A 16,642-nucleotide genomic window follows, 5' to 3' on the forward strand; every position below is an offset into this window, starting at 1 on the left:
AGTAAGACTCAACACAGTTTTATTCATAAGAGGAATCTTGTAAGAAACCAAAGATTAAGCACTCCTTTTCAAGAACAGTAATGACTGCTCGAGCTAAGAAGCTGCATAGCATTTAACTGGATTTCAGGTTTAAATAAGAGCTCACGAAAAAGATCTGTGGACTGAAGATGACTCTATGTTGCTATTTGTTTTTATGCAAAAATGCTGAGTGTTTGTTCTGCTATGGAATGAAAATATGACTTTTTATGCTGTTTTTATGAGTGTTACTATTGCGAGAGGTTTTTCAGAGAAGTTACTAGGGTTTTTTTTGATCGTAGGTGGTTCAGTATTTGATTTCTCCAACAGCACGTGTGAGCACTTTCTGTAGCAAGTCTATTCCTTAATGCAACAGCTATTGAGAGACGCAAAGTCAGTAACAACAAAAACCCCCATACTTAAATACTGAGAATCAATAATTAATATATTTTCTTTCACCTATAAGTTTCACACTTCTCGTGGGCTGCCCAAAGACCCCACCAAGTTTTAATAATATAAAAGTACAAAATAATTTTATTGCAACTTGACAAGCCATGTGTTTTCAAGAATGCAAACAGTAACAATGTCACTACTGTACCAGCCTGAAGGTTAGATTTTCATTTATGATGTGCCAGAACCTGCCTCAATTCTCTCACACATTTTAAAAGCTGGAACAATTTCATGGCCCCATTGAAGGAGTGACTAATGTAGGTGCTAACAGTTACCCAGTGACAGTGACGTGTGGAGTAACCAGTAGACTTGTTTTTGGCAATTCTTGTCATTTTTATAGTGCTGCTAAAAAGTGGCTCACATTCACTTTAATTCCTGGATGACAAAACACTCTTAAAATTAATTCACTTTTTAAACTTGTGTCAGCTGTTTCTCGACTTCCCAATTTTCCTATTTCCATCTTTGCCCCCAAACTGTCACTACTTTCAGGTAACAAAATTAAATTTTGAAGTATGGAAAACTTCCCTGTTGAATATCAAGAATTAGTAGTTGCTCCAACTAATTTTTATCTAAGTTAATATCTGGTTTTTTTCAGTGAAAGACAGAGAACTGAAATTAAAACCTATGTTCCCCTAAGGTGTCTTTAAAACTCACACATAAAGTTGCTGTGAATGATCTGAAGGGGAAGATTTGGCCTGAGACCCAACAAGCAATACATTGGATTATGAAGCAGTGGTCATTTTATCCTTTGCATTACCAGATTATTTCAGTAGCACAAATAATATTTAACAAAGCACAAACACATCAGGTTGAAATAAATAATTTCTTATTGTGAAACATATTTTATGAACTGAACTAACAAACTTGTTGCCACTGCTTTGCCACATTGCTCCATATGGTTTTCATGGGTCTCAACTGAAATTTAATCATTGGCAGACAGTGCCTCTGAAACATGACTTGCTGCTTCAGATGAGCACTGTATTACAGTATATTATGAAAAAAAAGATTACCCACAATAATCTATTGCCCTGTATTTTGATTCATAGGGGAAGGAGTTCATAATACTGATAAAGGACAGTATGAAATGTATGTTCAAAATTGGGCTCTTGACAGAACAGCCCGAATCCCACACTGCAGGCTACCCACATGCAAACTCTGGATGTTGACTTAAAGGATATAATGTTAAGATCACATCCTCTGGGTCATTTCAGTAACAATTGATTTGTCTACAAATCACAGGACTTGTCAGATGATTGCTATGACCTATAACAGATTACTATGCCATCTGCAATAATGTACCTTATTATGCTGGTGCCTTGCATAAAATTGGACTAAGATTCTGCCAGTCTCTGACCACAACACATCCCGAATTACTATAATCTCATTGGCATTTTCTGTTTCCCGTCCCTAAATGAGTGTCAAACAAAAAAGAAAAGCACAGCCATATGAAATTGAGAGAAAAAGGACACTTAAAAAAGAAGAGCAAAAAATGGAGCAGCTGAGAGTGAATGCTCAAATTCTGCCTTCAGCTCAGCGGTCATACCTCAATCTCCCAGCAGCGAGAGTCATTCCCAGTGTATGGGAACCACCAGCTGACACAAAATCAGGATGCAGTTTTAAGATGAAATTAAGGATTTATGTGAATGACTTACAGTAATACGCTGAACACACCACTTCTTTATTGAAAACTGTAAATTTCAATTTAAATTGTAAATATAAAATTCTGATGACAACACCTGATGTAAGTCATATAGTGACTTTGAAACATAAAGAGTTATTGATAGCTATTTCTTATTAGTCTAAATTGAATTACAAGTAAATGAATCAAAAATATCATTGCAGATATCACTGAGCTTCAATTGTGGAACTATGGGTACTAAAATATATGCTATATTATCTCATTAAAGAACACAAGCTGCAAGGCTCACATGGGAAAGATTTAGTAATTGTGTGCAATTTTGAAATGAACATGAAAGACAAACAAGAATGTCTTCTGCTTATACCCATAAAACTTCCTTTGAGAGCTGTGTTTATCTTTAATCATTGTAGCAACTTCTGAATGTTTTGTTTACCTAGAGAAAGCATCATCTGTATCTCTTAAAAGATGCCCATTCTCATATCCTGTGGAGTGACTGCCTACCACAGAGGTTGGAGAAACCCTGCTTTGTACACTGAACAAAGTTATTGTATGAATTCCATAGACATATCATATGAATTACATACACAGAGTGTCTGCATAAGCATTCCTCACAAAGCTGAACTTCTACCTTCAAAAACACAGACAGCCTGAGCTCAGAGTGTATCGCCTGATGTGTTTCATCAAGCAGCAAAAGTGGTGGCATTTTTCTTTAGGTAATTTGAGAGCCACGTCACATATACACGCTATCAGACCACGGATGATGTCTGGATATTGCATGTGGCCCTCAAGAGGTTAATAAGCTACAGGAATCAATGGTTGCCTTCTCTCTCCTAACAAAGTTCCTCCAGTTACACAGATCTGCTTGCCTTAACACGACCTATGGCTCACTACACCCCAACCTCTGTTATTTCAGGGAAAAACTAGAACTGCTACCAATTTTCTTTCAGATTTCTTTCACATTGCCGTGCTAGCGCGTGCCCACAGGCAGCGTGAATATAAAAATAATGGAGGTTATGTTAACAATAGTTGAGTTAACATCCAGAAACAATCACATAAATCAAATTTGGACAAGGATGTACTTAACTCTGCACCAGACATTCTCATTACATTGTTATTGTTCTTTCATAGTAAACAAACTTGGTTATGTATTCAAATAAGGCCTCCAAGTTTTCCTTCACAGTATCGCCTTCTTTTATTTTATTGCACCTCAGCGTACAATAAAAACAGGTCACTCAGCAGGCAGGAGTGGATAACAACAGGCTTATTAATTTTCAAACACCAACCGATTCAGAAGCAGAAAATGTTTTTCCTCTTTTTTTCCAAAAAGATGCAGAATAAATCAAGTCCTCAAGAACTGGCCTTTGACTCATACAATTGATAATACCCTTTCCCCTCTTCTGAGGATGCAAAGCCATTCTGTACCCAGCCACTGCTCTACAACTGCATGCCTGAAGAGTCAGGCAGGATTGTCAGAAAAGTGCTGGAATATCTGGAAGATAAGGTGAGAGGATCAGACCTGCAATTTACTGTTCCGACAGTTTGCAAGCAGTGAGGACAGGGAAACAATTTGCCTCTGATCCTATATGTTATTAAGGTAATTTCCTGCACTGGTTCCTGGTTTGACAGCTGATTAGAACACTTCCATTTGAGAGCCCAAGAGATATGTCATTGACTTATGAGGAATAATTGGTGTTTGTCCATTTTTTTGTGTGTCAAAGTCATGCCAGGCATTTAGATCATCTTTACTGAAGTCTTGTTTGTCATACTCATTGCATGACTTGGTTGCTAAATTTTTCTAACAAAGAAGAGTGCATAGCACTGATGATAGAAAAAAATTGCTGTGCCTTCTTAATATCTTCTTACATTACAGATTTATCATATTATCCAAAAGATAATATCCAAAAGATTATCCAAAAGCAGCATGAGTAGGGACAGCAGAACTAGCACAGGTAATCTAAAAACTAATTCCAAACTTAGTATTTCACATTTGAATTTTTGGAGAAGGCACCAGTAAACTAGAAAAACAGATAACCTTTTCTTCTCTCTTTACTGTCTAGGCTTTTCCCTTACCTTGCCCCTTACAGTCCAAGAACCTTTCAGAAAGGAAACATTGCCATTTTGAAGAAAGGCCTGAGAAAATGCACAAAGCACCAGAAACCTGTGTAAAAGGACTGTTGCTTGAAAGCTTTCGTCTAGTGTAGAAGGACCAAGAATCTCAGATGAACATCCCAGTTGTACTTCTCAGTTGTCTGCAGCTGGTGTGAGAAACTGACAAACAAGTTTGATTCAAAAAGACTAGGATTGTGTCAATTTTATCATTTGAATACACACTGGTCACCACAACTAAGAAGACAGAGATGAACACCTTGCACTATATCACATCTACAGATAAAAAAATGTTGTACTGAAGTCTTGCAGATGTAGAAATCCTCATGAGACTTCCTCAAACTACTCAGGAATCCAAAAAGGTTGTGTTATAAACCTTTTGGTTTTGCTTGCTTTTCTAATGTCTAAAAAATTCTTTGTTCCTTGACTTTTGATAAAATTAAATTTTAGAGGTGCTTTCTGTTAGCTGCCATTGTTCATATGGGTTACAACTGTATTTATCTTTAAATGGGTAAACATTTTTTCAACTAGGAAGAGGCTGTGAGAATGAGAGGGGGACTCTGAACACACCAGAAAAGAGCAGAAAATCAGAAGAAGTAAAACAAAAGATCTTTAAAGTTTTCCCTTTGAGTCAAGATTCCATTCTTCAACTACCTGTATAAGGGCACAAAATTAATGCAGAGCCCTGTTTACAGAAGAGGTGCTCATGTGCTTGTTTGGCTCATGTAGTTAATGAAATGTGAGAGGTTCTGGGACACCAGCTTTCTAGGTCACCTTGCTGTGGGGTTTCCTCTTCTTTGAACATGGTGGCTTGTAACAGCTCAGTTTCCAAATAATAAAGTTCCTGCACAATTGCTGGCATCTTGATAAACACTAGTCATGCAGTTCCCCCACCATCCAAAAATATATTCCTTTTGATACTGTTTGAAAGAGACTAGAGAACTTAAGAATTATGCAGATTATCCCATCTATATACTGAATTATCCCATTACACCAAGTTCTGGAGAAACTAGGGTTTCAAAGACCAGTTAAGTAACAGAATATTATCCTTAATAACAGCAAGAGGAACAGATTAAATCCAACTTTAAGATCAATTTAATGTGTTTCTCTTCACAATTTGCAGCCTTTATTGGGGTCATCAATCATCTTTATGCAAACAAACATCTCGGCATCTTTTATTAAGCCTCCTACAAGTTCTTAGGAAATGGCATGTTGTGTTCTGTTTTGCCACAAAGTTGTTATCATTTCAATATGAACCTTCACTTTGACACTTAAATTTTCATACAGTAGCACAGTCAGGACCTTTTTTTCCTAAAACTGCAAAGTTCTATAGCTGATTATAGTTTCTCCAACAGGAAATGGTACAACCCCTCCCCCTTCACTCCCCTTGAGAAAAAGCAACATAACCTGTAATAACAGCAAACCCAACTTTCATTTATCATCTTAATGATCCCTTCTCCTTGTTCTTTCTTTTCCTCTGGTCATTTGGAAAGTATCCTCAGTGTTATCTTCAGTACACCCTTTCCCTTTTGTAATCAGGGAGAAGGAGGTGGGGTGCTAGAATGGGTCACACATCATTTGGAAACTTTTAAAGGGACACTCTCAGCTGAACTGAATCCCAAATCTGTATTAAAAAGATAAATTACAAACCTGTATAATCAGGTCAGTGCTCACTAAGACTTCATGTGTGAAGCAGGCTTAGTTTTTTGTTTCATAGAATAATAGAATCATAGAATGGTTTGGGTTGGAAAGGACCTTAAAGATCATCAAGTTCCAATCCCCTGGGCAGGGACACCCTCCACTAGCCTAGGTTGCTCAAAGCCTCATCCAGCCTGGCCTTGAACAACCTCCAGGGATGGGGCATCCATAGCTTCCCTGGGCAACCTGTTCCAGTGCCTCACCACCCTCACAGTGAAAAATTTCTTCCTAATGTCTAGTCTAAATCTACCCCTTTCAGCTTATACCCGTTGGCCTCTCACTCCACTCCCTGATAAAGAGTGCCTCCCCATCTCTCCTGTAGCCCCCTTCAGGTACTGGTGGGCTGCTATTAGGTCTCCTCGAAGCCTTCTTTTCTCCAGGCTGAACAACCCCAATTCTTTCAGCCTGTCCTCATAGGGGAGGTGCTCCAGCCCTCTGACCCATTTCATGGCCCTCCTCTGGACTCTCTCCAACAGGTCCAGGTCTCTTTTATGTTGGGGGCCCCACATCCAAACACAGTACTTCAGGTGGGGTCTTACGAGAGCAGAGTAGAGGGGGAGAATCACCTCCTTTGACCTGCTGATAATGCTTCTTTTGATGCAGCCCAGGACACGATTGGCTTTCTGGCCTGCAAGAGCACACTGTTTGCTCTGCTTCCTCTCATGAGTTCTCCTGAGACATTCATAACCCAAACTACAACATTTTGCTAGCATATGAGGGCATGTGCATCAATCAGTTTTACATTCTGGCTTTCATTTTCTACAAATGTAGCATAAACAAGGAGCATGAATGGCAAGAAGTGAATACACTTTTCAGTCTACCTTGTTATTAAATTTTGCAGATAACTCGAAAATACTCCCTCCCTCCCCCCCCAAAAAAAACCCAACAAAAAACAACACCCTAAATCAAAAAAATCTTGCTGTTATTTGGTGAAAAGGGGAAAGGGGGGAATCAGACTGACTTCCAATGACAGAAAAAGTTTCTAAGTATAGTGAAGTGTTACAATAAACCAGAACAATCTCTATGCTGAAACATTATTAAGATAATCCCAATTCCTCCTCCTTGAATAGGAAACTGAAAGCAAGGCCATAGGCCAGTTCTGGAAATTTTCTTCCCATTCAAACCAGACACAAGCTAACCAGATTAAGAAGCCCGTGTGCCTTCAGGATTCTCATGAGCATCTTTTGGATTTGCTTATCCATGAGGAACTAAGGGGGGTACTATGTAGAAATGATGCAGAACTCATAAGATCTCTCCCTTTATAATTTAATAACCATTTGGAACTTTGGACTCATCTCCACTTGCTGGGTTGGGATTTGAGTAATCCAATCAGCCCTTGAAACTTACTCACAAGACTTTTAGTGTCCTAATTTAACCTGGGTCAGAAATATCTAAAAAGGCATTTCTCACTCCCACTTCTTTTTCTAGCCAAAGGCAACAAAACAAGACAGTTAACCAAACTCTTTTTAACCTCACTTATTTGGGTTCAGGTTACTTGATAGTTCAGTTTTGGGTTGGTGGCTGTGGTTAAGTTTTATTTTCCCTGGAGATGGGCCCTACCTGAAAGCCCTGGAGTTGTTCAAAATCCAAAACCAAAAATGAATGTAAATTTTGCAAATGGACCCTTCTGTAGACAGCCAGAAACCACAGATCAAACATCCACAGACTTGGGTTCTTTGAGATGGAGGCTTTTTCATGAGTTCATATATTCCCCTACTAACCCTGACAACACTTTTTGTTTCTGTAGTACCTAATTCATCACATGTCTGCAAAGCATCACTTTATCCACAAACAAACTGAAAACCAGAGGATTTTGCTTGACTCAAATCAGACAGCAAATCAAGGACAGGGGCTGGATGATATCTAATATCACTGTTTATCACCATCTGGTACTAAAAGTGCATAATCTCTACTAACTTAATTTGCTAAGGTAAGCTCAAAGCAAGTGAGGTTCTTTTGGACTCAACTTCTGCCTACACTACATTACCAAGATCCTGGGTAATACACAGATATACCTTTGGAGTGTCTACAGACATGTTTTAACCTTTTAGACATTCTCAGATCCCACTCTATGTTCCTGTCATGCGAGGTGTAAGGAAACAGAAATCTCTTTGGGTATCACCATTTTGGTACAGAGACTCCACATCCTTTCCCTTTCTTTGCTATCCCTCCTACATCAATATATAGAAAAGTGACTTCTATCAGACACTGTGGATAGCTTACTGAAAACAAGTGGATGCAAGACGACAAAAGCAATGGTATGACTAATACTGTGACAAAAACAAAGTGTCCCTAATGGAGAACTTTTCTGGAAGAGTTAAAAATGCAAGCAGAAACAATTTTAAATACATTAATTGTGATGTCTACAATACATTGACAGACATATTCAAATATAGTCTATTAGAGGCTAATAATTTTGTAATTTGGAAGCAAAAATTCAATCCAAAGGCAAGCTTTGCATAAACAAGATGGGAAATGGAGAACCACCATTTAAGTCTAAAGAATGTCCTTGTCTTCTGACTTAAAACTGGGCAAGCAAATTTTTAAATAAAAAGCTGTAAAACTATGATGTAAACTATGTTATTGTGTTACTCTACTTAATTTCATCTGGCAACAAAACAAAGTATCTAATATAATTAGATCAGGGTGAGGTCTTCTTGGCTATGGCTGCAAGCCTACCTACAATTCTAGATTTATCACCAGGAATTCCCTCAAACTTGGTTAATGCAGTGAAGAAACATAACCATCACAGTCACCAGCACAACTCATCATGGGATAATGAAATCTATTTTAATCAATACATATTAGTCAGCGGAGGGATCTGGTTCAATGACTCACTGAGCAACTTTGTCAATCAGAGAACTAAATTATTGCTGCCTTACCCTACAGTCCCTTATTTCTCAAATCCAAACTATGTCTCGCTTGAAGGAAAATTGGATCAAGTTAATTTTCACTGCCAAAGTGTTTCCAATTCTAAATTATTGCACTGCACCTATTCAGTTTAACTCCTTTTCTGTCCCCTGAACACAAAAAGGTTCATTTAATTCACAGCAATGCAGAAGTGCCAATAAACTGCCATCAGGAATTTCAACCTGCATTAAGTTCAGCTACAAGCTAGAGCTACCGGGTTCAGAACCAAACTTCCCTAAAATTTGTGGAGATTGGTTTGGAATCAATCTTACACCGTTTATACATTGTATTCAGCTACTCAATGGCACCTAACACTTGCTTATTCCATCCCATCACTTCTTCTCAAAAATAAGTTTCTAATGCTAAATCTTTTTTAACTCCACTGCTTCCATTTTAAGGAATGCCTTATTTGCATGAAGAGGGAACCCTGTCTCCATTTTCCTGTAAACCTGCAGGCTTTAGGGCTGTCCAAAACTTGTATCCTTTAGGTTAGGAGTTTGTAAAGTCTAAATCTTGGTTCATAAGCATCCTAGTAAATGTGGAGCCTCAGGTCTGCCATGTCGAGCTTATTTTTTTCTGGGGTGTATCTGTGGCCATCAGGAGCAGGCAATCCCCTTGCCTTATTATGACAGGATGGAAAAAGGGGCTCGCTTGCCTCATTGGAGTCTTCACACACTGGGCTGGCTAACAAGCAGTGGCTGCTGAAGCTTCCCTGGGGGAGAGGAGCTGCTACGTATCTCCCCCTGAAGCTTCTGGCTCGATACCATTGACACAAATGAGTACCCATGCAGGTCTCCACAAGTTGCAGAGACTGACTCAGGAGCGTGAGACAAATATACGCTCCTTGCAATGCAGAGACAAGAAGTTCTTGTGATACAGACATATTTTACATTCAGTTTTGTATTTCAGAATACATCTTAAGAGTCCCTAAACCCACCAGTGCAACTACGCCTCAAGGAAAGCTTACAACTAGGCAGAGAAGACAGAAAGATGCTAAAGCCTTGCACCTCCTCCAGACAGGATCCAGCAAAATCCTCATGGTCCTGACAGCCTGGCACTGACAAGGTGAAATAAGGCTCACAAAGTTTCTATATATTGCAGAGGCACCGAAGGAATGTGTAGATGGCTTCGCAGAGGTTAGCTCAAACAGCAAGAAGCCAACATTAATCCAGTTGGCTTTGATTAGGGCTACAGAAGATCCCGTTTTCAGAGCGCAGGAAGTTTTCCTATCCAAAAAGACTAAACGGTGTCTTAAGTTGCACAGCGACTTTACTGCAGGACTCCAGAAAAAACAAAAGATATGGTGTACTCAGTGTTAACCCTTAAGAGCCATAGTAGGAAAAATCCACTAGTTTGACTGACTCTGTAAGGATGCTAAAAAAGTTACATTTGAATAACCTTTAATCTGACATTAAATAGCAATGCCCTGAGTTTTTTTGAAATGTCAGTTTTCAAAATGAATGTAAACTCTGTTCAAGAATGAGCTTTGTTGTTTCCCCTTACTTTAAAACAAGGGTGGTACTGTTATTTGGAATAATATTTCAGAATGTAAAAGGGAACAACCATATTTGGTTGTTAAGCTCAATTTGTCTGAATTTTAGTACAAAGCCAGAATAATGTTTATGCTGCATTTCCTTATAAATTCTGAGGATATTTATCATAAAATTTTCTCTGCCTCATCCCTCCCTTATTGTAACAGCTTTCAGTACACAGTAGCTGCCTGTCAGTTATTGCCCCGAAACAAATGTAACATGGTGCCAAAATCTTAGTCCAAGTATTAATTAGGCACTTTTCAAAAAAGTTTGCAGTAGTGACATTTATGTTTCTTTTTGACAAGATGTGCAGCACCATGGTTTTTGCTGCTTATATTGTATGCACTGCATAAATGGATTTGACAGGTAGATGCATATGAACAAATAATACAAAAGTCTGCTTACTTTCTGGCAAAACACGTCTGTGTGCTCTGACACTGAACATCTGCATTTACCTGTAGGTCACTGAGGGAGCCACGCCCAGCGCACCTGCCATCTACAAAATCAGCAGTCAATTGCCTAGAAATCTGACTTAATTTTGCACTGAAAAATTAAAGCAACACCACTCCCTATGCAGAAAGCAGTAAATACATAAAAACATGAAAACAATAGGAAATCCAAAATCCAGATCACTGCTTTTCCTTTTGCAGAGATCATGATCAGCTGTAGTGACTTCTTTCAGACTATGAAAAAGCAGTAAAAAGCAAACATATGTCAGAAGTCCCCAGGACAGAGAGCACAGGAACATAAAACCCCAGGTGCCCCACCTCTGTGGGACCAGAAGTGCATACAGAGAGACTCCTTGCTTTTAAATTCAGCAGTTACAGGAGAGGTGTTATGTGGTGTGCCCTGCTCCTTTTATGATCAAAGGCTGAGCATTCACCGGTACATCTCTTTCCATGGGTCTCTCCCTAGACAGACCACAGACAGTACCAGCACTTCCCAGTAGCTGTCAGGATCTGAGGGATGCAAGGATTCATGTACGAGGGATAAAAGTGAAAACCCTTTCACCAGAAAAAAGAGATGAGAAGTTTTTGGTTTCTTTAACCAGGGAGAGGAAAGAACATACGATGAGAATTTTAAATAATGTGTATGTATTCAAAAGAAAAAGGAATTAATTTAGTCACACTCAGATGTGAATATATATTCACTTCTACTTCATGAATGAAAACAAGTGTTTTATTTTATCTCAGTCTTTATAAGGGCATCAATAGTAGTACTTCCAGCTAGCCTAAACCAGGTTTTTCTTCACATTTTTCACTGGCAAGCCAGGACTGAAATATCCTCAGAGCTTTGCTCAATCAGTACATTATTCCCCCTTTGGCCTAGGAAAATAGCTGAGCCCATCTTCCGCTTTATGGCTTTTTATCTTGGCCCTAGCAAGCACTCTGATAGACTTACGGACACAGAAAATACCTTTTATCAGCAAGATGGAAAGCAAGCACTTTGCCAGGCAGCAGTAACTTTTCCAGCTTGGGTGAATGCAGCCGACCAGAGCCCAAGTCCTCCTTTCCCTATTAGCTCCTCTTCTCTCCTGACTCCCAGCCAGACCTCACCGTTTACAGCTGGGCTTCTTCCCCCCTCCCTGCCACCTACGTCCCTTCCCCAGGCACTCAGGCAAGCAGTTACAAAAAGGAGAGGTAAAACTTTGGCTTGATTAATTGCTTTTGAATGAAAAGCGTTACTGGTAGAAGCTTAAAAGTGTCATCACTAAACAAACTGTCAGAGTTTCAGTCTGTTTTGATGAACACGGTGAATAACATTCCAGAGGTGGCAAGGTGTGGTCTGTGCAGTGCATCAGGACACACTGAGATCTGCCTGTGTCTGAACACTGGAGCTAACACAGCATCAAGACTGAATGCTACAGGGCCCAAGACTAAGAGTTTTCTGTTTTTGTTTTTGTTTCTTGTTTTTTGGGTTTTTTTTTACTTTATTTTTTATACACTTGCTAATGGATTTGAATCAGTATTTGAATCCATCAGGTGAAGAAAACCCCAAGATCTTGATTTTATTTTATTTTTTTTTAGATTTGCCTTCTTTCGTTTACAACAGTGGCAAAATAACTTCAATCAAAATGAGGTTAAGATTATTTTTAACAGATGTTCACTGCTGGCCTGACCCAAAATCCATTGACGTCAATGAGAAGACTCCATGGGGCTTTGGATTGGGTTCTAATTGTTGGAAAAATTAATGTTATTGTAAACCACTGGTCAGTGCTGTCACATGCTCCCCTTCTGTGCCAATTCTATATGACCGGATAACAACCTCACATAAATCTGTTCCAACTGTTGGCTAAGAGGCTAAGGACATAGAGGTTTATCTTTTTAATTCTGAAGCACCCCCTGCCCTCACCAGCACATCCCATGGCACTACTGTATTTACTTGACAGACTGGACAGTATTCATACAATAAAAACATTTCACAGTCCAACACTAGATGGGAATAACAGAATTATTAATGCTGACTGTATGAAGACAGCTGAACTGTAAATATGTATGAAATGAGATACTTTGGTTCGTATAATTTCAACACAGGATTTTGGGGCTTTTTTTTTTGCAGGGGGTGTTTTTTTTTTTTTTAAATACAGACCTGAAGGAAGGGTTGCACTTACTGTTAAGAAGACGGAAGTCTATAAATGGGTAGGAGCCGCGGCGCTCAGAGAGAACCCCTGTCTGACCTCTCACCCGTGCATCTCCTGCAAAACACAAAATCCCCAGAGATGTTAGAAGGGGCAGCTGCCTTTCTCTGCTGTTTAGATGTGGATCTATTTTCTATTCAAACTGATGATGTTACACTCCTCCAGTGGGAAAACGAAGGTCCAAAAAATCATCTCCCATGACATCCCTGGGTAACTGGGTAAAGCAGTGCAGCTCATCCTCTTAACAGAACAAAGGCACAAAACCCCCTCATGTTTATCCTATTGAACAGCTTCTTGCCTAGTAAGCAGACTCTCACTGCTTCAGGAGTAATGTAAAGGTCCATTTTTTGCCCAGACAAGGCCAGTTGGATTCTGACTGTCATGGCATCAGATGTAAAGGTCTCAAGCTTGGACTAGGCTCAGAGTCCAACCAAACTCCAAAGCTGTGGAACTGGTCTCAAAATCATGAGCTGATGAAAAAATCCTCAAGCAAAATATGAAGGTTTTTTTTTTTTTTTAAAGCAGTTTCATTTGTTTGATTGTTTGTTTTTGTTTTACTTTCTGCTTTTTGCTTACCCTGGAAAACATCAGCCTTCTCCTCAAACACCAAAGCTGCTTTAAGTAAGTGAAACTTGATGTTCTCAGAGACGCATTACTCCAGAGCTTTAGGATGTATATTTAAATACCATAAAGTGACAACACAATATTAAGAATTAGTATTGCTGTGTAATTCACATTGATTAGTACGTGACTTACCATGCAATATTGATGAAATAGGCAAACTCATCTAAGGAGAAAAATGCTACTCTGGGTGAATAAGAGTTACAAAACCTCCCTCCACGTAGGCAGGAAGTAGTGGGAAGCAGATGTCATTTTTATTTTTCCATAACCTTAAATATCATGTACTGCAATGTAATCATTTCTTTACAGGAAAATAAAAAGATCACAATATTAAAAATTCTTAAGTAAGATGAAGTTTGAAAATTCTAGAGGTTCAGGTTAGAGTACTCTAGTTCTTCACAATACCAATTCCTCCTGGACAGAGACACAGGCCATAGTGTTGAAAGCAGACCCACTGTGCTTCCTCAGACAGCTCACACTGCAGGCCTCTCAAAGTTTGCAATAAAATTATGAATTATTAGTTAGTTTGGATTTTGCTTCATCTGGGGTACAGATATAGCATCTGACTAAATAAAAATAATTTAAGAATTTGGCTGCTAGTGATAGCTACTGCTTGTGTTTAAAAAAAAGAAAATATCTTGCACCATTAAAGAAGGACCTAGTTAGATGCTGGGTGTTTTTCTATCTAATGTTCACTTAAAATGTGCTTACAATTATGTTTAAGGGTAGAAAGCCAAGTAGAACTATTAAGTTAAATATTCGAGGTGAAGAAAAACTTCCGTGCCCTCTGGGGTTCCTTAGAGGTATGAAAGACACAGGAGCATGCACTCAAATTAAGAACATTTCAAACACAGTTGCTTTTGATTATGAATATAAATCTATTTTCTCTCATCCTTACTTTCGCTTTGCTTTTTTGCTTCCAGAGACAGAACACGTGTCCCCTGTACCCAGCTCCCGCTTGCCAACCACTCACTCTAAGAAGCCAGCCCAAAACAACTCCAGCCGTAGTTGACCCCACTTACCCCTCCTGATAGCAGGGGCAGGAGGTTCAAACCTCTGCCTGCTCTTCAGCTGTTGCACTTCAAAGGCATGATAACAGCGTGGGTCTACCTTCATCAGCAGTTTAAAATCATGTGCAGCTTGTGGCAATGGAGGTATATAAACCTACTCCCCTGCGATCCTTCTGTTAAAGGGCAAAAGGGTAGAGCAAAGAGCTGGAGAGGTTGTAAAACACCGAAGCAAGATTCATCAGCACCCATGAGTGAGAACTCATAAGGCAGTACCCAGACTTAAAAGCACTGCTCTCTGCCACCGGTAGACCCATCAGATTGGCTGATTTGTGTAGAAAGAGTAAGAATGGCAAGCATATGGTACACATTATATAAACCCCCAAAAATCAGACAGGCTTGAGCCTGCCACTAAAAAAAGCAGCAGCAAATTAAGAACGGGTGTAAATTTAGAGCATGCCTCCATCGAGGCTTTTGTTCTTCTGTAGGCACTAATGACTTAACAGGAAACTGCAAATAATCCCCCGTATTAACACACTGGTAAACATGTCACTCGTGACTAAATCAACAGATACTTTAAAAAAAAAAAAAAGAGATAAATTCAAACTCCAAAAATCTGAGGAAAACACAAGATATATGACACTGTAAACCCTGAAAGACTGATTTTCTTTCTGGACATGAAATGATGTATCTATCAGATCAAGAGAAGTAGCATAGTACTAGAGAATAACAAAATCATACACAGTTACCTATCAAAAAAACTGCCTCTGATCTTAATAGTATGACCCCCCAAGAAGAAAACACAATGTGGGCTTACCAAAAGTAGACCATACAAGATAAAACTTGATATTTAATACTTCAAATAAAATAGCTAACTGTTAAACAAGAGGAAGAAAATCAATACTGTAGTGCATTTCAACAATATGGTCTTTGGTAAACATATAAGAGGAGAGAAGAGATGAATACATGAACTGAAGTTGGAAAAGACTAAAAGTAAGACAATAACAAGGTGAACTGAAAGGAAACTCTTGCTTGGAAATAAGTGCTGCATGATCTTTAGAAGATTCATATTGGGAATGGTCATACCATTTTTTATTGATGATCTTAACACAGTGTTAGGAGAGCACTACTGAGACTTGACGATAACACAAAGTTGGGAGGGACCAGGTATATACAGCAGCTGATGGCATGGGCTTTATACACACTGAAAGATGACCTGAAATAGTTAAGGACTATGCATGATGATTGATAAACTTGCTACCAGCTCTATGTTCCTCAAACTAAGAAAACATGAATGAGTTTTACTTAACCAGCAAAGCTAAGGACCTGAAGTCACGAAAAATTACTGGTGATTCCGATTAGCTATTTGTATCATTCTACATTTTTTAGAGATAATAAAGTTTGGGCTGTCTCTAGCACCATAAGAATCTATATGCAGGATAAATCTCCATCCCCGCTGACTTAGTAAAAGCCACTAAAATCCTTATATTCAAGGATTATTAACTTTACCCTCAGGAAAAGCAAGTTTCTGATGAGTCAAAGATGTTATCAAGTAGCTCTACCTCATGAATCTGTTATTTCAAGATACTTTGCCAGGTGCCACCTAGTCTCTTTCTACATCGTTAGAGAAAGATTAGTTAGGAAGTGGTGGTGGACTAAATCAACCACACCTGCCTTCCTCCATTTCTTTCTTGGCTCACTTATTTGAAAAACATTTACATTCTTCCCTTTTAATTATCTCTAAATACACTCAACAGAGATACTAAAAACAGAGACTGTACCAGATGTACACTATACCACATGATTTTTAATTTCTGAGAGGCAAGGGCTGTTCATGGCAACGCACCAGACTCTCTTATTCGCTTTGACAGAGGACTTTGAGGGCAACTTTCATCAGTCCACCAGATCTTCACATCTCTTTGCTCTCCACCTTAAAATCAAGCTAAACAATTGTTCTGACAATTTATGCAATTAGCAGTTTTAGATAAATAATCCTTTTTGGACCAAAAGGAAGGATTCTGTGGAA

General features: G+C 38.9%; 1 protein-coding gene across 1 annotated transcript in view; it reads right to left on the reverse strand.

Annotated features, from left to right (window-relative positions):
- PDE7B (phosphodiesterase 7B) overlaps window positions 1-14,725 on the reverse strand; it is a gene marked incomplete at its 3' end in the record, with an annotated part of 30,189 nt that extends 15,464 nt beyond the window's left edge. The window contains exons 1-2 of the mRNA XM_010084831.1: window positions 14,632-14,725; window positions 12,962-13,045 (exon numbers count right to left, since the gene is read on the reverse strand). Coding sequence (XP_010083133.1) covers window positions 12,962-13,045; window positions 14,632-14,725 — 178 coding nt within the window. The remainder of the gene's footprint in view (window positions 1-12,961; window positions 13,046-14,631) is intronic.
- Window positions 14,726-16,642: the final 1,917 nt, after the last annotated feature.

This window comes from Pterocles gutturalis, unplaced genomic scaffold (assembly GCF_000699245.1).
Source record: "Pterocles gutturalis isolate BGI_N339 unplaced genomic scaffold, ASM69924v1 scaffold38701, whole genome shotgun sequence".
Classification (NCBI taxonomy): Eukaryota; Metazoa; Chordata; class Aves; order Pterocliformes; family Pteroclidae; genus Pterocles; species Pterocles gutturalis.